The sequence below is a fragment of the Malus sylvestris genome, chromosome 9 (genome assembly GCF_916048215.2).
Source record: "Malus sylvestris chromosome 9, drMalSylv7.2, whole genome shotgun sequence".
Taxonomy (NCBI): domain Eukaryota; kingdom Viridiplantae; phylum Streptophyta; class Magnoliopsida; order Rosales; family Rosaceae; genus Malus; species Malus sylvestris.
Genome location: NC_062268.1, coordinates 3,523,937 through 3,541,467, shown reverse-complemented (window position 1 = coordinate 3,541,467; position 17,531 = coordinate 3,523,937). Strand labels below are relative to the sequence as shown.

The window sequence follows — 17,531 nt, the reverse complement described above, 5'->3', positions numbered from 1 at the left end:
TTCCTTGCATTGGTTCACTATAACTATTCTGCTGCGCAAATAACAGCTCCTGTTTTATTTATCACAGTAGAAAAAAGTTGATGATCAACCATGGTTCATAACTTCATATTCATTTCAAAGCACTTGGAACGATTCTAAATTCTCATTCAACTTCAAATCATTCTAACACGAAAAAACAAAGCCAACATAGTCATATTGGAATGATAAGGAATTGGAAAGAGCACTTGGAAAAGAAAATTAGACAAAGTTTAGGGTCCGGATGGAATCGACAACGACCCATCGAGTGGACCCGAACAAAGCATTTGGTGATCAAAAGTCAATTGAAGCACCAATGCAACAATGGAGAAGAGAAATAAAACAGAAAACCGCATACGAGGCGGGCCACAGTCTATATGGTCTCCAGGGCCTGCAGTATGTCAGCCTTGAGATCTTCAAAGTCTTCGACTCCGAAGCTGAAACGGACCAAGTTATCCTTGATCCCGTACTTGATCCTATCAGGCTGGATGAGATCCCTGTTTCAAGAGCATCAAAACACAGCAATCAGAAATCATGGACTTGATCCTATCTGACTTGCTGTATCTACAGCCCACCTAAATTAATCAAGCAATATCAATGTATAAATGACCAAGCAGTTGCATCAACGAAAATTCCATTACTGTAAACTTCAACGAAAATAATTTCGGCTAAGTTAATTGGTTAAGCTTCGCATAACAAGCTATAAATGTTGCTATATGAATACAACATGTAGACATCCATCCAGGGTACATCATGTTTCCATAGTAAAATTTATTTTTGGTAATACGAGAAACATATTTTTAACCAATTAATGCACTTCCATGTCTAGGAATGCCAAAGCACCTGCTATTTGATTACGAAATTAACTTTTGACTAAAACCCCGAAACTAGGCATCTTCACACGTTATCTGGAGTGACTCGATATTGTGACATATCAAGATCACAGATCTACCCAAATTATCAGACTCAACCGCATAGCATAACAACTTCAAATTTATTAAGCCACCATAAGATATAGAATTAGAAGGAATACCAGTAAGACATTATGGCTGGCTGATCCACAATGCTCTCACAGCCACCAAAGGATGGGGCAATATATGGGATTTTCAGTGCATCCACAAATTTAATGGTTCTCATCAAGTCTCCATCAATCTGCATGATCAAGGAACATTATTAACCAAATGAATATAATAACAACATACCAAAAAGGGATAGCGCCAAGAATGTTCACCTCAAAACTGACAACACCACCGAAACCAGTCATCTGCCTCTTGGCAAGCTGATGTTCAGGATGACTAGGCAAACCAGGATAATAGACGTGTGCCACCTGCCGATAAACATTGTCAATAACATATGTTTTCAAATACAAAACGGTGAATCCCAACCTAAACTTTTGTTCTATAATCTTTCCAACAGTAATCACACACTGGAAACCTATTTAGTTAGCCTCCCATTAGTTAATGCTACTTAAGTTTACAAAATATATACCTTAGGATGTGCCTCTAAAATTTTGGCCATCCTCAATGCTGTTGAATTCTGTTGTTGTACACGAAGATGCAAGGTCTTCATGCCTCGAATGATCAGGTATGCAGCATTCTGTTGATGAAAAAAAAAACAATTATTATTATCATGTAAGCTTACAATTCATTCCATTCTTCAACCATTAAAGCATTAAGTGGGAGCATGGAATCATTTGTTGAAGTACCCTACATTCTTAATGGAAGTAGAAATTAACACCATCAATCAACGTGACAACTGAGAATAATAAGAGACGAGAAACATATATAACCCACAAACATGACTCACCGGGTTGAGAGCACCACCCAAAACATGATGCAAAGTACGAATTTCTGAAATCAATTTCATGGAACCGCTAATGCAACCAGCAAGGACCTGAAATAAGATATTGATACTTGCTTAGTCTTTACAATAATTGATACACTGAGTATTCACTCCAAATGATTAGGTTCGACACTTGCTGACTTACATCATTGTGGCCACCGATAAATTTCGTTGCAGAATGCACAACAAGATCTGCCCCAAGGGCAAGGGCTTTCTGGTTGAGAGGTGTGGCGAAAGTGCCATCTATACAGACCAACGCCCCTTTTTTGTGACAGAGCTCAGAAACCAACTTAATGTCAACACACCTGAGGAATGGATTAGTAGGAGACTCTGTGAAGAAAAGAGACACCTGTCCCGAAGTAAATTTTACAAACAATCAGGGTCACCATTATTTGCTAAGTTATAGAGAATTTCAAAAAAGCAAGCTAAATACTTTCTCACTGACTTTGTGCTCATCCAATGCAGTTTCCAGGGCTCCCACATCAGCAGGGTCAATGATTGTGGCCTGCATAGAGAGTGGTAATCTATAAGTATAAACACTAACAAAGGATCACAGGCGATTTGAAAAGTAACACCTGTATTCTGTTGCTCTAGATTCAGAACAACTAATCATTGCACAAAATGAGAACAGGACAATTTTACCGTGATCCCCATTTTTGGAAGAATGGTCTCAATGAAAATCCTAGTCTTCCTATAGCAATCCGTGGTGGTCACGATATGCCCACCAGCTGGAACCAATGCCATCAACATGACAGTGCAAGCACACATTCCAGATGCCAATATCATTGTTGATTCCGCTCCCTCAAGCGCACTAACCATCACCAGTTCACCACAACATGGCCTCAATAAACATTCAACACATAGATTCGAAGCACAAAAGGCAGGCTTAAAATACAAAAGAGAATGAAAGACATGCAAACCTGATCTTCTCCTCAACCACTACTGTAGTTGGATTTCCATACCGCCCGTATTCAAAACTTGTTGCGCGTTTCTCCTGCAACAAGGTAAAAGGACAATAAACCAAAACCATCCAAGAACACATCAATCACCAGCTACCCAATACATAAAACACAATTTTATCGTCTGTTTTCTTAAAGTTTCAAACTTTTGCAGCATATTACAAAAAAGTTACACCCAATTATGCAGAAAATCGTAAGAAAATATAAGTATATGGAATGCGTGATTGCATACCTTGAAATCAATGAGGTCAGCCGTTTTCTTAAAGAAGTAGGCAGAAGTATTAACCACTGGGGTTGTAATTGCATCAGTTACTATGCCGCGTCCCAATCTTTCACCTTCACAAAAACAAAAAGTCCCAATTTTTACTCACACGCTAATCACCGCATAATTATCAAGAACTGAGCTTTTTAATTGTAACATTAAGACAATAATCCAAGCAAATCATAATTAAAAAAACCCCATAAAATATAGTTAAATTACCAGCATGAATTGCGAGGCTCCCATCGGAGCTCAAGAACGAGGCCTCCTTCAAAGGCAAGGCCTCCCCCAACTGTACACCATTTTCAAACACCGCCACCTCGTCACCGCCCGAAATCTGGGCCGGATCGACGGAAATGGCGGCCGTGGCGGCGGCATCGACGGCTGTGGCCGACGGTGCCGCCGACACGCCAGAGTTGGGGTTGTTGTTCGACCAAGAGGCGGCGACGATCTGCGCGACGCCGATGTTGCTGCAGTTCCTGCGGGCCTTGGTGCTGAGCTGGCGGACGAAGTTCGGGGGAAACCTGAGGATGAGAGAGGAGAGGCCGTGAACCGGCACCGTCGGGTCGACCCGGCCCGATAATCGGGGGCGGGTGCCGGGCTGGGAGGAAGTGAAAACCCTAGGAGGATACGAGCAGACGGCCATGGGTGAGTGATGGGGTTCGAGTTTTCGGGATTTTGGGTTCGTCACGAAACGAGGTTGGGAAGAAATGGACGACATTGAGAGCAAATGCGTTGCAGCTTTAATACGCGCCTTTTCTTTTTCTGTAATTTTATGATTTTGTTTTTTTACTGATTTTTTTTGGTTTTATTTACCAAGTTGGTCCAGTTGGCTTGATGCCGACGTGGAATCTGACTTTTCTTTTGGTCCAAGACGTGGAATCTGACTCGCAACATGTATTTGTACCAACTTTTTGAGTCACAAAATTCCAATTTTACACACTATATTGAGTTGCAACTTTTTATTTTTTTCGTAACTTTGGACATTCGATGAACGTTGTTAATCACTTGAATTACAAGATCGTTTGGATGTATTTTTAAAATAGTTGAAAACGTTTTTAGAGAAAAAAATTTGGGTTCCAAAAGCATTTTAAGTGATTTCTGCAAGAAGCACCAGTTACGTGCTTCTTCTAGGAATCACTTTAAGTGTTTTTCCAGAATTTACTTGTATTTTTACTAAAGATTGGTTCCAAAAATAGTTTCACCAAAATCGCTTTCAGTTATTTTAAAAGTACATCCAATCGAGTTCTACGTTATTTGCACACGATATTGTAGCTTTTTAACTTGTAACTGCAAGAATGTTCACAACCTAATGACTAATATATGCAAGAAGATTTCGTGATAGCTCAAGTTATTACCGAATGTTTACTCACAGTATATGATATTTACTCTAAGAAATAACATTTCAAACAAAAAGTATATTGTGAGCGTCAACATGGATATTTATACCTCTCCATTGGAGTTTTCCGGCCGACCAAAAATGTAAAATACACATTTTAAGACGTTTTGCACCTTCCAATTTTCATTAGATGTTCTTATAGAAAAACACTATGCCAACGATGGATGATGATATGTATATAATAGTGTGGTCCCCATTGCGGTTTAATCAGGCAGAAATATAGACATATATAATATAGTGTGATCCCCCTAAGGTCATCAACTCTAAGTATTCCAATCTAAAAGATTCGTACATTGGGTATCCAATCCGTAAATTTCCTAGGGCATCATACTACTTACACAACAACATTATAAAATTTCATGACAATTCAACGGTCGACAAAAATGAAATCAGGGCATCAAAATTAACATAAAAATACAAAGTTAGGTCACCTTACTACTCTTATTTTGGGGTTTGTTACTTTTGGATTCTCTTTGTAGATGAGTGAAAATAATAGTGGATATTAGGTGCAAATATGTCGCACAAAGAATTTGCCGTATTGTAAGTAAAAGCCAACAAGGAAATCAATCGAGGGTTGAAAATTGTCAAAAATGACTGCTTCCACTAAAAAAGGTTCAATGCGTTATGCTACCTAGTTTTTCACTTAAATATCGTTTTTCATGGGAAATAAAGTTTTAGAAGTAGAAAATTGGCAACTTATCTTTATTGGACCCCGGAAGCTATGACTCATGGTCCCATTTGATTTTCTTCATGGTCCCATTTTATTTTCTTCTTCATTCTATATGCTATGATGGCGGCTAATCGTCTAAATACGCATGTGTAATTTTCGATCAATAATTTTATTATTGGCACAATCGTTTAACTACTTATGTGTAGCTCCCAATTATTGATTTTGCTATTGACCAAGAAGAAGAAAAAGTCACTGAATATGCTAGTGGTACATCGTTCAAACGCGCGCGTGTGATTTTCAGTCATTGCTGCATATACCAACTCCAGTGCTTCAATGTTGTGACTCACTCGGCACATATGTATCTGTCGACCCTAAATATAGAAAAATGTTATCAAATCCTAGACGTTATTTGTTCAAACTTTAACAGTTGACACCCTAAACAAATTGGGTAGCAAATGTGAAAAGGTAGTGGAGAGCAACAGTAAGAGCCACACAACTCACATATTGGTGATAAAAGTCAATTGAAGCACCAATGCAACAATGGACATGGGAAATAAAACAGAAACAGGCCACACTCCATATGGTCTCCAGGGCCTGCAGTATATCTGCCTTGAGATCTTCAAAGTCTTCCACTCCGAAGCTGAAACGGACCAAGTTATCTTTCATCCCGTACTTGATTCTATCTGACTGGCTGAGATCCCTGTTTCAAGAGCATCAAAACACAGCAAACAGAAGAAATCATTGGCCTTTTACTGTATCTTCAGCCCGCCTAAAGTAATCAAGCGAAATCAATGTATAAACGACCAAGCAGTTGCATCAACGAAAAATCCATTACTGTAAACTTCAACTTGAACAATTTCCGCTAGGTTAATTGGTTAAGCTTCGCATAACATGCTTTAAATGTTGCTATCGAATACGACATGTAGACATCTATCCAGGGCACACCATGTTTCTTTTACCAGAAACATATTATTAACCAATTAATGCACTACCATGTCTAGGAATGCCAAAGCACCTGAACGTAGGCACCTTCATGCAGTATCTGGTGTGACTTGATACGGTGATATGTCAAGATCACAGGTCTACCCAATTTATCAGACTCAACCACATAGCATGACAACTTCAAATTTATGAAGCCACCATAAGATAAAAGAGTTAAGAGGGATACCAGTAAGACATTGTGGCTGGCTGATCCACAATGCTCTCACAGCCACCAAAGGATGGAGCAATATATGGGATTTTCAGTGCATCCACGAATTTAATGGTTCTCATAAAGTCTCCATCAATCTGCATAATCAAGGAACATTATTAACCAAATGAATATAATAACAGCATACCAGAAAGGGACAGCGTCGATAATGTTCACCTCAAAACTGACAACACCACCGAAACTAGTCATCTGCCTCTTGGCAAGCTGATGTTCAGGATGGCTAGGCAAACCAGGATAATAGGCGTGTGCCACCTGCCGATAAACATTTTCAGTAACATCTGTTTTCAAATACGAAGTGGTGAATCCCAGCATAAACTTTTGTACTATAATCTTTCCAACAATAATCGCACACTGGTAACCTATTTAGTTAGCCTCCCAGGGGTTAATGCTACTTAAGTTTACAAAATATATACCTTAGGATGTGCCTCTAAAATTTTGGCCATCCTCAATGCTGTTGAATTCTGTTGTTGCACACGAAGATGCAAGGTCTTCATGCCTCGAATGATCAGGTACGCAGCATTCTGTTGATGAACAAAAAACAAATATTATTATCATGTAAGCTTACAATTCATCTCAGTGTTCAATCATTAAAGCGATAAGTGGGGCATGGAATCATTTGTTTTAGGTCACCTTACTACTATTATTTGGGGGTTTGTTACTTTTGGATTCTCTTTGTAGATGAGTGAAAATAATAGTGGATATTAGGTGCAAATATGTCGCACAAAGAATTTGCCGTATTGTAAGTAAAAGCCAACAAGGAAATCAATCGAGGGTTGAAAATTGTCAAAAATGACTGCTTCCACTAAAAAAGATTCAATGCGTTCTGCTACCTAGTTTTTCACTTAAATATCGTTTTTCAAGAGAAATAAAGTTTTAGAAGTAGAAAATTGGCAACTTATCTTTATTGGACCCCGGAAGCTATGACTCATGGTCCCATTTGATTTTCTTCATGGTCCCATTTGATTTTCTTCTTCATTCTATATGCAATGATGGCGGCTAATCGTATGTGATTTTTGATCATTAATTTTATTATTGACACAATTGTTTAACTACTTGTGTGTAGCTCCCAGTTATTGATTTTGCTATTGACCAAGAAGAAGAAAAAGTCACTGAATATGCTAGTGGTACATCGTCCAAATGCGCTCGTGTAATTTTCAGTCATTGATGCTTATACCAACTCCAGGGCATCAATGATGTGACTCACCTGGCACATAGGTATCTGTTGACCCTAAATATAGAAAGATGTTATCAAATCCTAGACGTTATTTGTTCAAACTTTAACAATTGACACCGTAAACAAATTGGGTAGTAAATGGGAAAAGGTAGTGGAGCGCAACAGTAGGAGCCACTTCTATGTGTTTTGTAGGGCTTTTTAAAAACATTTTCACTAAAAGTGTTTTTAATCATTTTAAAAGGATTTTCACATGAGTTCGAATGCTAAATAAAAATCTCCTCATATCCGAAAAGAGGAACTTCAGACCAATGTGCACATGACAAGTAGAAACAATTGATGATCTCATTCAACTATGGATGGTTCATAACTTCATATATTCATTTCAAAACATTTCGAACAATTCTAAATTCTCATTCAACTTCAAATCATTCTAACACGAAAAAACAAAGCCAGCATAGTCATATTGGAATGATAAGGAATTGGAAAGAGCAGTTGAAAAAGAAAAGTAGACGAAGTATAGAGTCCAGATTGTGACAACCCGTTCCGGGATTTACGAAACAAAAAAAAGTATTTTTGTAATTTCACTAATTTTGGAATGTTTGTTTTGAAATGGGTTGCTTTCAAACCTTAATTGTGTGCCAAGGGGTGTTGGAATTTATTAGGTTTATTTAGGAAATTAATTAGAGATTTGATTTGATTTTGTAGTAGGGTATTTTTGGCATTTACGCATTAGGGTTTCTTTGGTTTATTGCTCTATAAATAGAGCTTGTAATTTAGTTTGAGAATCAAGTTAGCCACAATGTAGTCTCTTAGGGTTTTGTAGCCGTTTCGGCATTCGCGTTCTTTTAATAAAATTCATATTATTTGTTAGTCTTGTTCGTTGCGCACTCTGATATTCAACTTGGTATCAGAGCGGGTTCGATCCTTAGGGTTCAATCCGTTCTTGTTGGTATCAATTTGTTTTGTCGCATTTTGTTTTTGGTTTAGTTTTGGTCTCGTTTAGGCTTCGCTTCCGCTTTGCTCTGTGTCCCTTGTTCTTGGTCACTCTGTTTGGTCTCGTTTAGGCTTTCCCTTCTGCAGTTTGACTTTTCACTAGAGTTGTTCTGTCGGCTGCAATCCCTTTATTTTGCAAGACTTGTTTGCTGCATCATTTGGTTTTGCGATCTGGAGAAGACCCCAGGTCATAAGAAATGGAAAAAAGTATGGCTGGTTTGAGGCTTAGGCCCACACGGGCAAAGAAAAAATATGGTTTTGAATATGGTTTTTTGTTTGTTTGTTCGGAAGTTGGAATTTGCACTGGCATTGGAATCTTGTACTTACACTGGTGAAATTTCGTATTGAAATTGGCATCGGAAATTGGAATCGACATCGGCATCGGCATCGGCATCGGAATTTGGAGGCTTGCATCCACATCTGCTTGTTGGCAAACTCATGTCGTGTACCGCCATGAGTTTGACGGGGGGTGTTAGAATTTATTAGGTTTATTTAGGAAATTAATTAGAGATTTGATTTGATTTTGTAGTAGGGTATTTTTGGCATTTACGCATTAGGGTTTCTTTGGTTTATTGCTCTATAAATAGAGCTTGTAATTTAGTTTGAGAATCAAGTTAGCCACAATGTAGTCTCTTAGGGTTTTGTAGCCGTTTCGGCATTCGCGTTCTTTTAATAAAATTCATATTATTTGTTAGTCTTGTTCGTTGCGCACTCTGATATTCAACTAGGGGCCCACCTTCGGTTCTGTTTCCCCAGTTCCCCTCTTCTTTTTCTGCCACGTAGCAGCTCCCACACCCCATCACCTCACTCTCTCTCTCACTCGAGTCACTCTCTTATCTCTCACACTCTCGGATCCCTCTCACTCTCACATATCTCTCTACACCCATCTCTCCCCTCCCCGGCGATCCGCACTCACACACTTATACACAATCCCTTCCGACGAAGGACGACATCAACATCATCACTTGGACCTTCTCTCCCTCTCCCATGTCCTTGTGAAGCATTGGGACACCCACAGCGCACCCAGGTTTGGCAAGCCCTGGAGTCGAGCTCAAATCTCCGGCCAATTTCATCCATATCACGGCAATCAAAGGTAAGGAACCTTTCCCTTTCACCTCCACCTTCAATTTCACGGTTAAATCATACCTTATAGTGTTGGTTTGACGTTGACTAGAGCACGGAAGGCTCTGGCTTCCTTCCCATCGAGAAACCAATCCAGGCCTTTGGGCCTAGGACTTTTAGGCTGGGCTGTCAGGCCCAATGCCCGTTGAAACTAAACCCAAAAAACCTAAAAGGATCAGGCATTCGGGGCATGTAGAACTTGGGCCCTTGGCCCGTGGAACTCGAGCCCAATGCAACCCATTTATTTAATTTATTTTATTTTATATATTTTCTAAAACCCTTACCTTGGGTCGGGCTTTCAAGCCCATACCCTTTGACCCAAAAGAATAGACCCTAAGCCCTTAGGCCAATCCACTTAGGCCTCTGGCCTGATAACCTCAAGCCCAATACCCTTTAAACCTTAAAACCCATTGGACCCAAACCCTTTGGGCCCAACCTGGTTGACCCAAACCCTTTGACCTAGTTGACTTGACCAAGCCCGGACCCGTTGACACGGTCAACGTTGATCGTTGACTTTAACTTTAACTGGTCAACATTGACTTTTGTTGACTTTTTCGAGTTTCGTTTAGGACCCATCCTAGGCTAATTTCGACGTCCTGGATCTATTTTCTCAAATTCAATCGTTATGATAGAGTTCTATTAATTTGACCCTTTATGTGCTTAGGTGCATTTATTGTGGCGTTTCCGTCTTCGCTAGTTTGCATGGCTCTTCGGCGGTGAAGTATCTGTGAGTAAACCTCTTCAAAAATGCATGTTTTAATAGTAGAAATGCATACATGAAAGCATGGTTTTAATGATTACGTTTTATGAGATATTATGCTTACCGAGAATATTTTGAATTACCATATTTTATCGAACTGATGTTCTTTATAGTATATATGATGCATGACTATATACTACTTACGAACATATTTTTGCACACTTTTTTATAGTATATATGATGGATGACTATATGCTATAAAGATGTTTTTGAGATATATGCACCTATGTTTGGAAAGTGTATATTCAATGTTTTGTGCTCATCTAGTAGTCATTGCTCTACCTACGGGCGAAGATAGGAGTTGGCTTCGAGCCGGGAGAAATAATCTCTGGCTTCGGGTGCAGAGGCATGGTAGTGAGCCGGGAGATATAAAAATGTTTTTGAGATATATGTACATATGTTTGGAAAGTGTATATTCAATGAACCTAAATGTATGTACCGAAATATACGTACCAAAATGTATGTACGGTATTATATTGAATTAATGTACACATATATTTGTATCAATGGATATACCGAAAGAAATAAAACATCAAAATACTATTAAAATGAAATGAAAATGAAAATGAAATGTAATTAAATGTAAATTAATGCATCAAAAATAGGAAAAACAAAAGAAATAAAAACTAAAGAGAAATGCTATTAAAATAAAATAATATTATGATGAATGAAATGAAAATGAAAATGAATTAAATGTAATTAAGACATCAAAAATAGGAAAAACGAAAGGAATAAAACATCAAAATACTATTAATAAATGAGAAAATTAAATGTATCAGATAGTAAAATTAGATTTTAATTTTACACAATATTATAGTCTAAAACTCAACTTTTTTTTAAGGATTAAAATGAATTTTTCTATTTTAAAAATTAAAGAGAAATGCTAAGGAGATTCTTTTAAAAGTGAGACTCTTTATGAACTCTCAGTCATCTAATGTTTTTGGCACAATTTCCCTGCTAACATTATAAAATATTGTACCAAACATGTGAGGTGGCAGAGAATCTATAGAGAGTCTCATATAATCTCCTTAGCATTTCTCAAAATTAAAAACCAAATGATGCCTAAAATTCCTACTACATGCTCATTTAATATTTGAAACTAAATAAGCGAATGAAGTATTATAATGGTGGAGCTGACGTGCATTCGATTAATTGTTTAAAGAGTGTATTCACTCTTTTGTACTTAAGTTCAAATCTTTGTTTTTATAAATAAAATTAGTTTAGAATATCATTTTTTTGGTAGAAAAGATAATGTATTATAATGATGAATGCACTGTTACATTTGATAATGATAATGACGAAAAGAAAGCCATCCTACAAGAATGTGAAAGTAAATCAGTCTCTCACATCGGTAAAAAAAAAAAAAAAATTGCAAGAGGTTAAGTTGCTCCTCATTAGCAATAGCAATATAAACTAAATGTGACACTAGGTAGGTGTGACTCTTGCAGTGATGCTTCATTAAATGGAATATGGTCAATGAGCAAGGCCACTGAATTTGTCCGTTGCATGTCTGCCATCGTTATTTTATGTCCAAATGGATTCGTGCACTGCCTTTTCCGTCTAGTTATTAAAGACTTTAAAGGCATGGTTGTTTGGGCTCGTTAAGTTTAATTGGACTAGACTGACATACTAGTTCGTGTTTGGTTTGATCTGGGATTGTCTTTATTGGGATTAAGTCGAACTCGTTTCGACTAAAGGCATCGCTACCTCGTCTTAGCTAGGACCCCTGAAAAGATGGGATTGCTAATCCTGACTCTCTAATATTTGCATCATTTGCGATCTACAAGCATGCATCGCCAAATCTAGTCACCAAATCCTACCATCTCGCTGATCTCCATCATCCCGCCGAACCCGCCACCAAATCTTGTTGTCTCACTGATCTCCTTCATCCCGCCAACCCAACCTCTTCTTTGCTTCAAATTGATTTCTCTCCCTCTTATGAAACCCAACGAACCCACAGCCCAGATTTCCCATCTTTGCTTCACCAAGGAATACCTGGCTGGCTCTGCTTTGGATTTGTTCCGACACCAAGAATTGAAATTGTAATCTCAAGGAACTGAAATTTAGTTTCTTAGTAATTCCTTTATTTATCATTCTTTTCCATTCTTTCTTTTCTATAACCAACCGTCCTCATTGTACAATCATCTGATGAAGTATCATCTAACCGCCTTTCCACTTACCATTGGTTCTGAACAAACCCCAACAAACAATAGAAGCTCAATGAAAAAAAGGAAGGAGCTAAGTTATAAACTCCTTTTCTTAATGATCCAATCTTCTTGGAAAACAAAAGAAGTATGATAAGGATAAGTACAATTCGGTATTAAAAAATCGAATATTCCATCAAATTAACTTCTTTTATATAAATATATATATATATATATATATATATTTACATATAAATTTAAAAAGTTTGTTCTTTCAATGAAAAACCCTTCTAAAAAAAAATTCATTACCTCGCTAATAAAAAAGTGATCCTTGTTTGATCTTTATTTTTTGAATATCCTTTTTCATTAGATCAGTAATGAGATGCATATATCAAAAATTCAATGCAAAATTTGAATGAAATAGACCATTTCAAAAATTTCAAAACAAATTCAAAGTTTCATACTTTGAAGAAGAGAAGACCAGAACAAAGTGAAAAGGGAGAAAAAGAGGAAGTGGGGAGGGTGACAGTGGGACGAAGAAAAAAGGAGTAAAAGAGGGAGAAGGGAGGAAGATGATGGGCGGAAGAAAAAAAAGAGGTTAAGAGAGGAAGAAGATTACAAAAGAATAAATAAATATATTAATATTAAAATATTAAAATATTAATAGATATTGATTAAATAATATAATAGTAAACTTTGTTATTATTCTGCTTTTTAATCCGACATTATACCAAACGCTTCACTAAATTAATTTAGCTTAGTCTAGTCTAAGCCAGTCCAGCTCCAGCTTAGTCTCTAAAACTAGTGCAGTCCGAAATAGTCTGGTACAACAAATGCACACTAATAGTAGATGCCAACAACTTTTGAATTCATTTTGTCCTACATGGAGACTTTGAATACCATTCATATGATTTTTATTTTTTTTTGGTACTTACAAGCACTGAGTGTCGACATTTTTTAAGTAAGAAATGCTAAGGAGATTTTCTTAAAATGTGACTTTGTTCCCTCACAGTTTATTCATGTGTCAATATTACAAAACATGTGCAGGACATGAGGTGGCAGAAAACCCATAAAGAGTCACATTTTTTTAGAGAGTTTCCTTAGTATTTCTCTTTTTAAGTTGCCTAACCACATCTAATGATCATGAATCACCAATTTTAAGACGTTGAATCGGTAAAATACAACGGTCATTGTACGATGACACTCAATGCATGTAGTACAAAGAAAACCACCCTTCTTAACCCTCAAATATCATGTTGTTTGAGCTAAGACTCTTAAATTGATGAACTACTGAAATAAGGGGCTTTTGGATCCAGGTCCAAAAACATTGAATGTTTTTAAGGATGAGTCTAGTTATCTAATTATATGTTTTTATTTCTTTTATACTCATTTTATATTTTCTAAAAATATTAAAAATCAATTAAAATCTTTTAATATTTTCCGGTGACCGAAGATAAGGACTGAGAAAACTCAAAGAGTGCATTGCACTCGCAACGTAGAAGTTATTTCCTCCTAAATCACGTGAACAAATGGATGTAAAGTCACGTAAAGAGAGATGCAAGAAAAAAAACTCGAGAGAGAGAGAGGGGGCACAACCGCGACATGAATTTATTTTCCCAAGTCAAAATGGGCCACATTCCGAATTTAAATTGAAGCCCATTTCCTAGCCCAAACTTATAAGTTACCGACTTAATAAAAGGCCCAACCCTTACTGAATTTGCATGAACTGTAAAATCCAGAAACCGTTAACTGTTATCCCTATGATGAAATTAAATACTGACCATACGATTACGCGATTTCTCCCTCCAACCGTTGGATACAGCGGCTTCCCCTGCCAATGCCCTAATTTTAGAAAGGCATATTTGTCGATTTGCTTCCTGAACTTGTATGGAGCTGCCAATTTTCTTCTTGAATTTTAATTTTAGTCGATTACCCTCTTGAAAATTTATAATTAGCCAATTTCCCCTTAAACTTTAATTTTAGCAAATTGCCCCTGAACTTTTATAAATAACCAATTCTCCTTGACGTTGTTCATCCAATTTGGAAACAACACATGACAACTGTTGAGGGCAAAAAGGATGACAAATTGGATGGATGAAAATCTGAATGAAAGTTTGAAATCCAACACTGGGGGGGGGGGGGGATTGGCTATTTATAGAAGTTAGGGGGTAATCGGCTAAAATTAAAGTTCAATAAGAAAATGGTTAATTAAAAAAAGTTCAAATCGGTAATCAGCTAAAATTAAATTTTAGAGAGCAAATTGGCAACCGCATAAAAGTTCAATGGGCAAGGCAAGAAATACCATTTTCCCCTGTATATATAACCCAACGGTTCTCTCAGTCCATTGCCCTCTTGGCGGCTCAAATTAGGGTTTTGGACTACTTCCCCAAATTCAGATTCCAAAGGTATCGTTTTATCAGTCTATAAATTTACAATCTTTGTTGAATTTGCAGAATAATTGTTTGATTTCGATATATTTGTGCCCCCAAAATTTTAATTTAAAGCAAACATTCCAATTTTTTTGCATTTCTAACCCTATTCAAGATTTGTTTAAATGTTATTCAAATGAATACAGCTGTAGTTTTGAAGAGACATAAAGAAAAATATGGAGTACGTTAATGAAAGACTTGGTGTAAAACCTAGCATGGTAACGGTTTATGATTCATATAGCCGACTGTATTTAGTGGATAAGACTTGGTTGTTGTTGAATGTTTCTCCAATCCAATTTAACTCAATGGTAAATTGGTATAGGTTTGATTGTTGCACTATTAAATAGGCTCCACGACCATATGGAATTATTGGGTACCTAATTTCAATGTGCAAAATCGATGTTGGGAGCCGCTTTGCAGCTTAAATTTCGAGTGTTCTGCTGCCAGTAAAAACCCACACATTGTTCAGTCATTATTGTCTGTGAAGGGATATTCTATCCATTTACTGCACTAGAACAGAAAATCACACGCTCGAAGCTCAGTTCTGGAGCAATGTTCTTGACGTAGTTGCCACACTAGCAATCTAAGTAAGCGGTTTGTAGTTCGTCTGTCTTGTGAACTAGCATTAGGTTTGACATTGCACCAGAGCAAGGCTCTGTGATCATCAAATTGTTAGTTGCCTAGTCTCAATGTGCAAAAATAGACGTTGGAATTCACTTTGCAGCTTAAGCTTGTAATGCTTCTGCTGCCATAAATGCCCACACATGGTTAATTTTTATTTATGAAGTTCGTTAAATAATCATTAGAACACAGAATGGTCATATTTTGATGTGGTTGCCACTCGCAATGTGCCTGAGTACTGAGTGGTTGGTACTCTGCTGTAATTCCTCAAGGACCTCAACCATGCTAACTTGCGTTATGTTTGATTGTTACTACCTAGGCTCCATGAACGTCAAATTATCTGTTGCCTTATTTGAATGAGCAAAGATAAATATTTGGGATCCGCTTTGCTGCTTTAACTTTTAATGTTTCTGCTGCCAGTAATGCCCTCACATGCTTAAGAAATATTTGTGCTTAGTTAATTAGCCTCTTCACTTGAAGTGGAAAATTACTGGATACACACGAGAATAGCTTAAAAATGAAGGAAAAAAGGAAGATCATAGTCCCCGCAATTTTTCTTTGTTGTTTATACGTGGAACTTGTATTGTGACCGAAAACAATGAATCCTTTTGCCGGAAAGTTAATATAAGTTACTCAACAAAACTGAGTTTTCAACTTTTACTTGTAGTTTGTCCCAAGAAGCTTTTGTTTATAAGGTAAACAGTGCATGCATCCGACGTGTTTTTTGGGTATTGATTAATATTGGTTTGTCAACCCAGGTTTCTTCGAAGATTGTAAAACGCTGAATTCAGGAATCTGAACACCTCGTTCTCGTTGTGAGGAAACCAAATTGTTGATAAGAAGGGTGCTTGAGATGTGGATAGCTGCACCGTCAATTATTACCCTGTGTATTTAGAACTAAGCTATTACTTTCAGCTTAAGGTGTTCGACTCAAATGTTAGTGATGAATAAGAAATGGAATTGCTTTATCTTAAACTTGTCAATATCTTCTCTCCCACTCTAGCTTTGTATGTTCTCTCTTCTTTGTTAGTAATAATTTTGCAAGGAATGCAATACTGGCGGTGGCTGGGAAGTTTGTTTCAAAGGGTCTGGGAAAAGTTTGGGCTCTTGGGCAACCCTTTGGGCTAGTATCCTAAACCCCTGTATTGTTTCATCACTTCATTACTTCATCGCCGCATTCCTGCAACTTTTTGCCTCCCATCTTACCCATGAGTCTCGACAGAAGAAGAGTATTTAGAAAATGGTCCATATCCTTTGGACTAATATACATAGTATCACCTTCATCCTCACGTTCTACTTCTTGGCTCTCATTCTCATATCCTACAATGTTGTACCATGATCACAACTATCATTTTCTAGGTCGCCTTGTAAATTCGGATGTTAAAAATAAACCAAGTTTAAAGATTGTCAAAAATAAACCAAAATATGAAATTTTTTAGTCATCTAACGTGTATCCAATAAATAGATCAATTGTGGATTTTATTTAGACGCTGAAATTTGACAACATTAATTGAACAGTTAAATGATTTGTAATTTGATTGATTTTAAGTAGAGTCGTTTTTTAAGGATAACCTAGAAAGTACATTGTTCAAATCATTAGAAAATATTACAAGATGAGAAAAAGAGCCGCGAAGGTCTGACTGAGAAGTTGAATAAAATCTCCAAACAATGTATGTGACACTGACATTAAGTAGTGAGTTGAATAAGCCTTTGAAGTTTGACATATGTCACCTTCTTGATTAGGAACTCAGTTAAAGATGCTGTGACTTTTCCTGGAGAAGTGATTTGCTGCATTTACAAGATGTATTCTAGTATGTATGCATGAGGGGAGGATGATCTCAATGCTCTTATGAGTAGAATAATAATTGGTTTCACTCCCTTCTTGTAACATATTTATTTTCAACTGCAACCCACTTTATATTCAACTAGTGCAG

General features: G+C 37.1%; 2 protein-coding genes and 1 long non-coding RNA gene across 3 annotated transcripts; 1 reads left to right on the top strand and 2 right to left on the bottom strand.

Moving 5' to 3' along the window:
* Positions 1 to 112: 112 nt before the first annotated feature.
* LOC126583738 (cystathionine gamma-synthase 1, chloroplastic-like) lies at positions 113 to 3,826 on the bottom strand. Its single transcript, XM_050248250.1, has 11 exons — positions 3,298 to 3,826; positions 3,049 to 3,152; positions 2,778 to 2,851; positions 2,500 to 2,668; positions 2,303 to 2,362; positions 2,003 to 2,206; positions 1,822 to 1,908; positions 1,504 to 1,611; positions 1,247 to 1,342; positions 1,049 to 1,167; positions 113 to 512 (listed from the first exon to the last, which is right to left on the bottom strand). The coding sequence occupies exons 1-11, from the start codon at positions 3,794 to 3,796 to the stop codon at positions 389 to 391; spliced, it is 1,644 nt and encodes a 547-aa protein (XP_050104207.1). The 5' UTR covers positions 3,797 to 3,826; the 3' UTR covers positions 113 to 388.
* A 1,753-nt stretch (positions 3,827 to 5,579) lies between these two features.
* Positions 5,580 to 7,020, bottom strand: LOC126583740 (cystathionine gamma-synthase 1, chloroplastic-like). The gene is made up of 5 exons (XM_050248252.1): positions 6,985 to 7,020; positions 6,768 to 6,875; positions 6,511 to 6,606; positions 6,313 to 6,431; positions 5,580 to 5,844 (listed from the first exon to the last, which is right to left on the bottom strand). The coding sequence occupies exons 2-5, from the start codon at positions 6,846 to 6,848 to the stop codon at positions 5,580 to 5,582; spliced, it is 561 nt and encodes a 186-aa protein (XP_050104209.1). The 5' UTR covers positions 6,849 to 6,875; positions 6,985 to 7,020.
* A 7,844-nt stretch (positions 7,021 to 14,864) lies between these two features.
* Positions 14,865 to 16,572, top strand: LOC126583737 (uncharacterized). The gene is made up of 2 exons (XR_007609814.1): positions 14,865 to 14,952; positions 16,356 to 16,572. It is a non-coding gene; the product is annotated as an uncharacterized LOC126583737 (long non-coding RNA).
* The last annotated feature ends 959 nt before the right edge of the window (positions 16,573 to 17,531 follow it).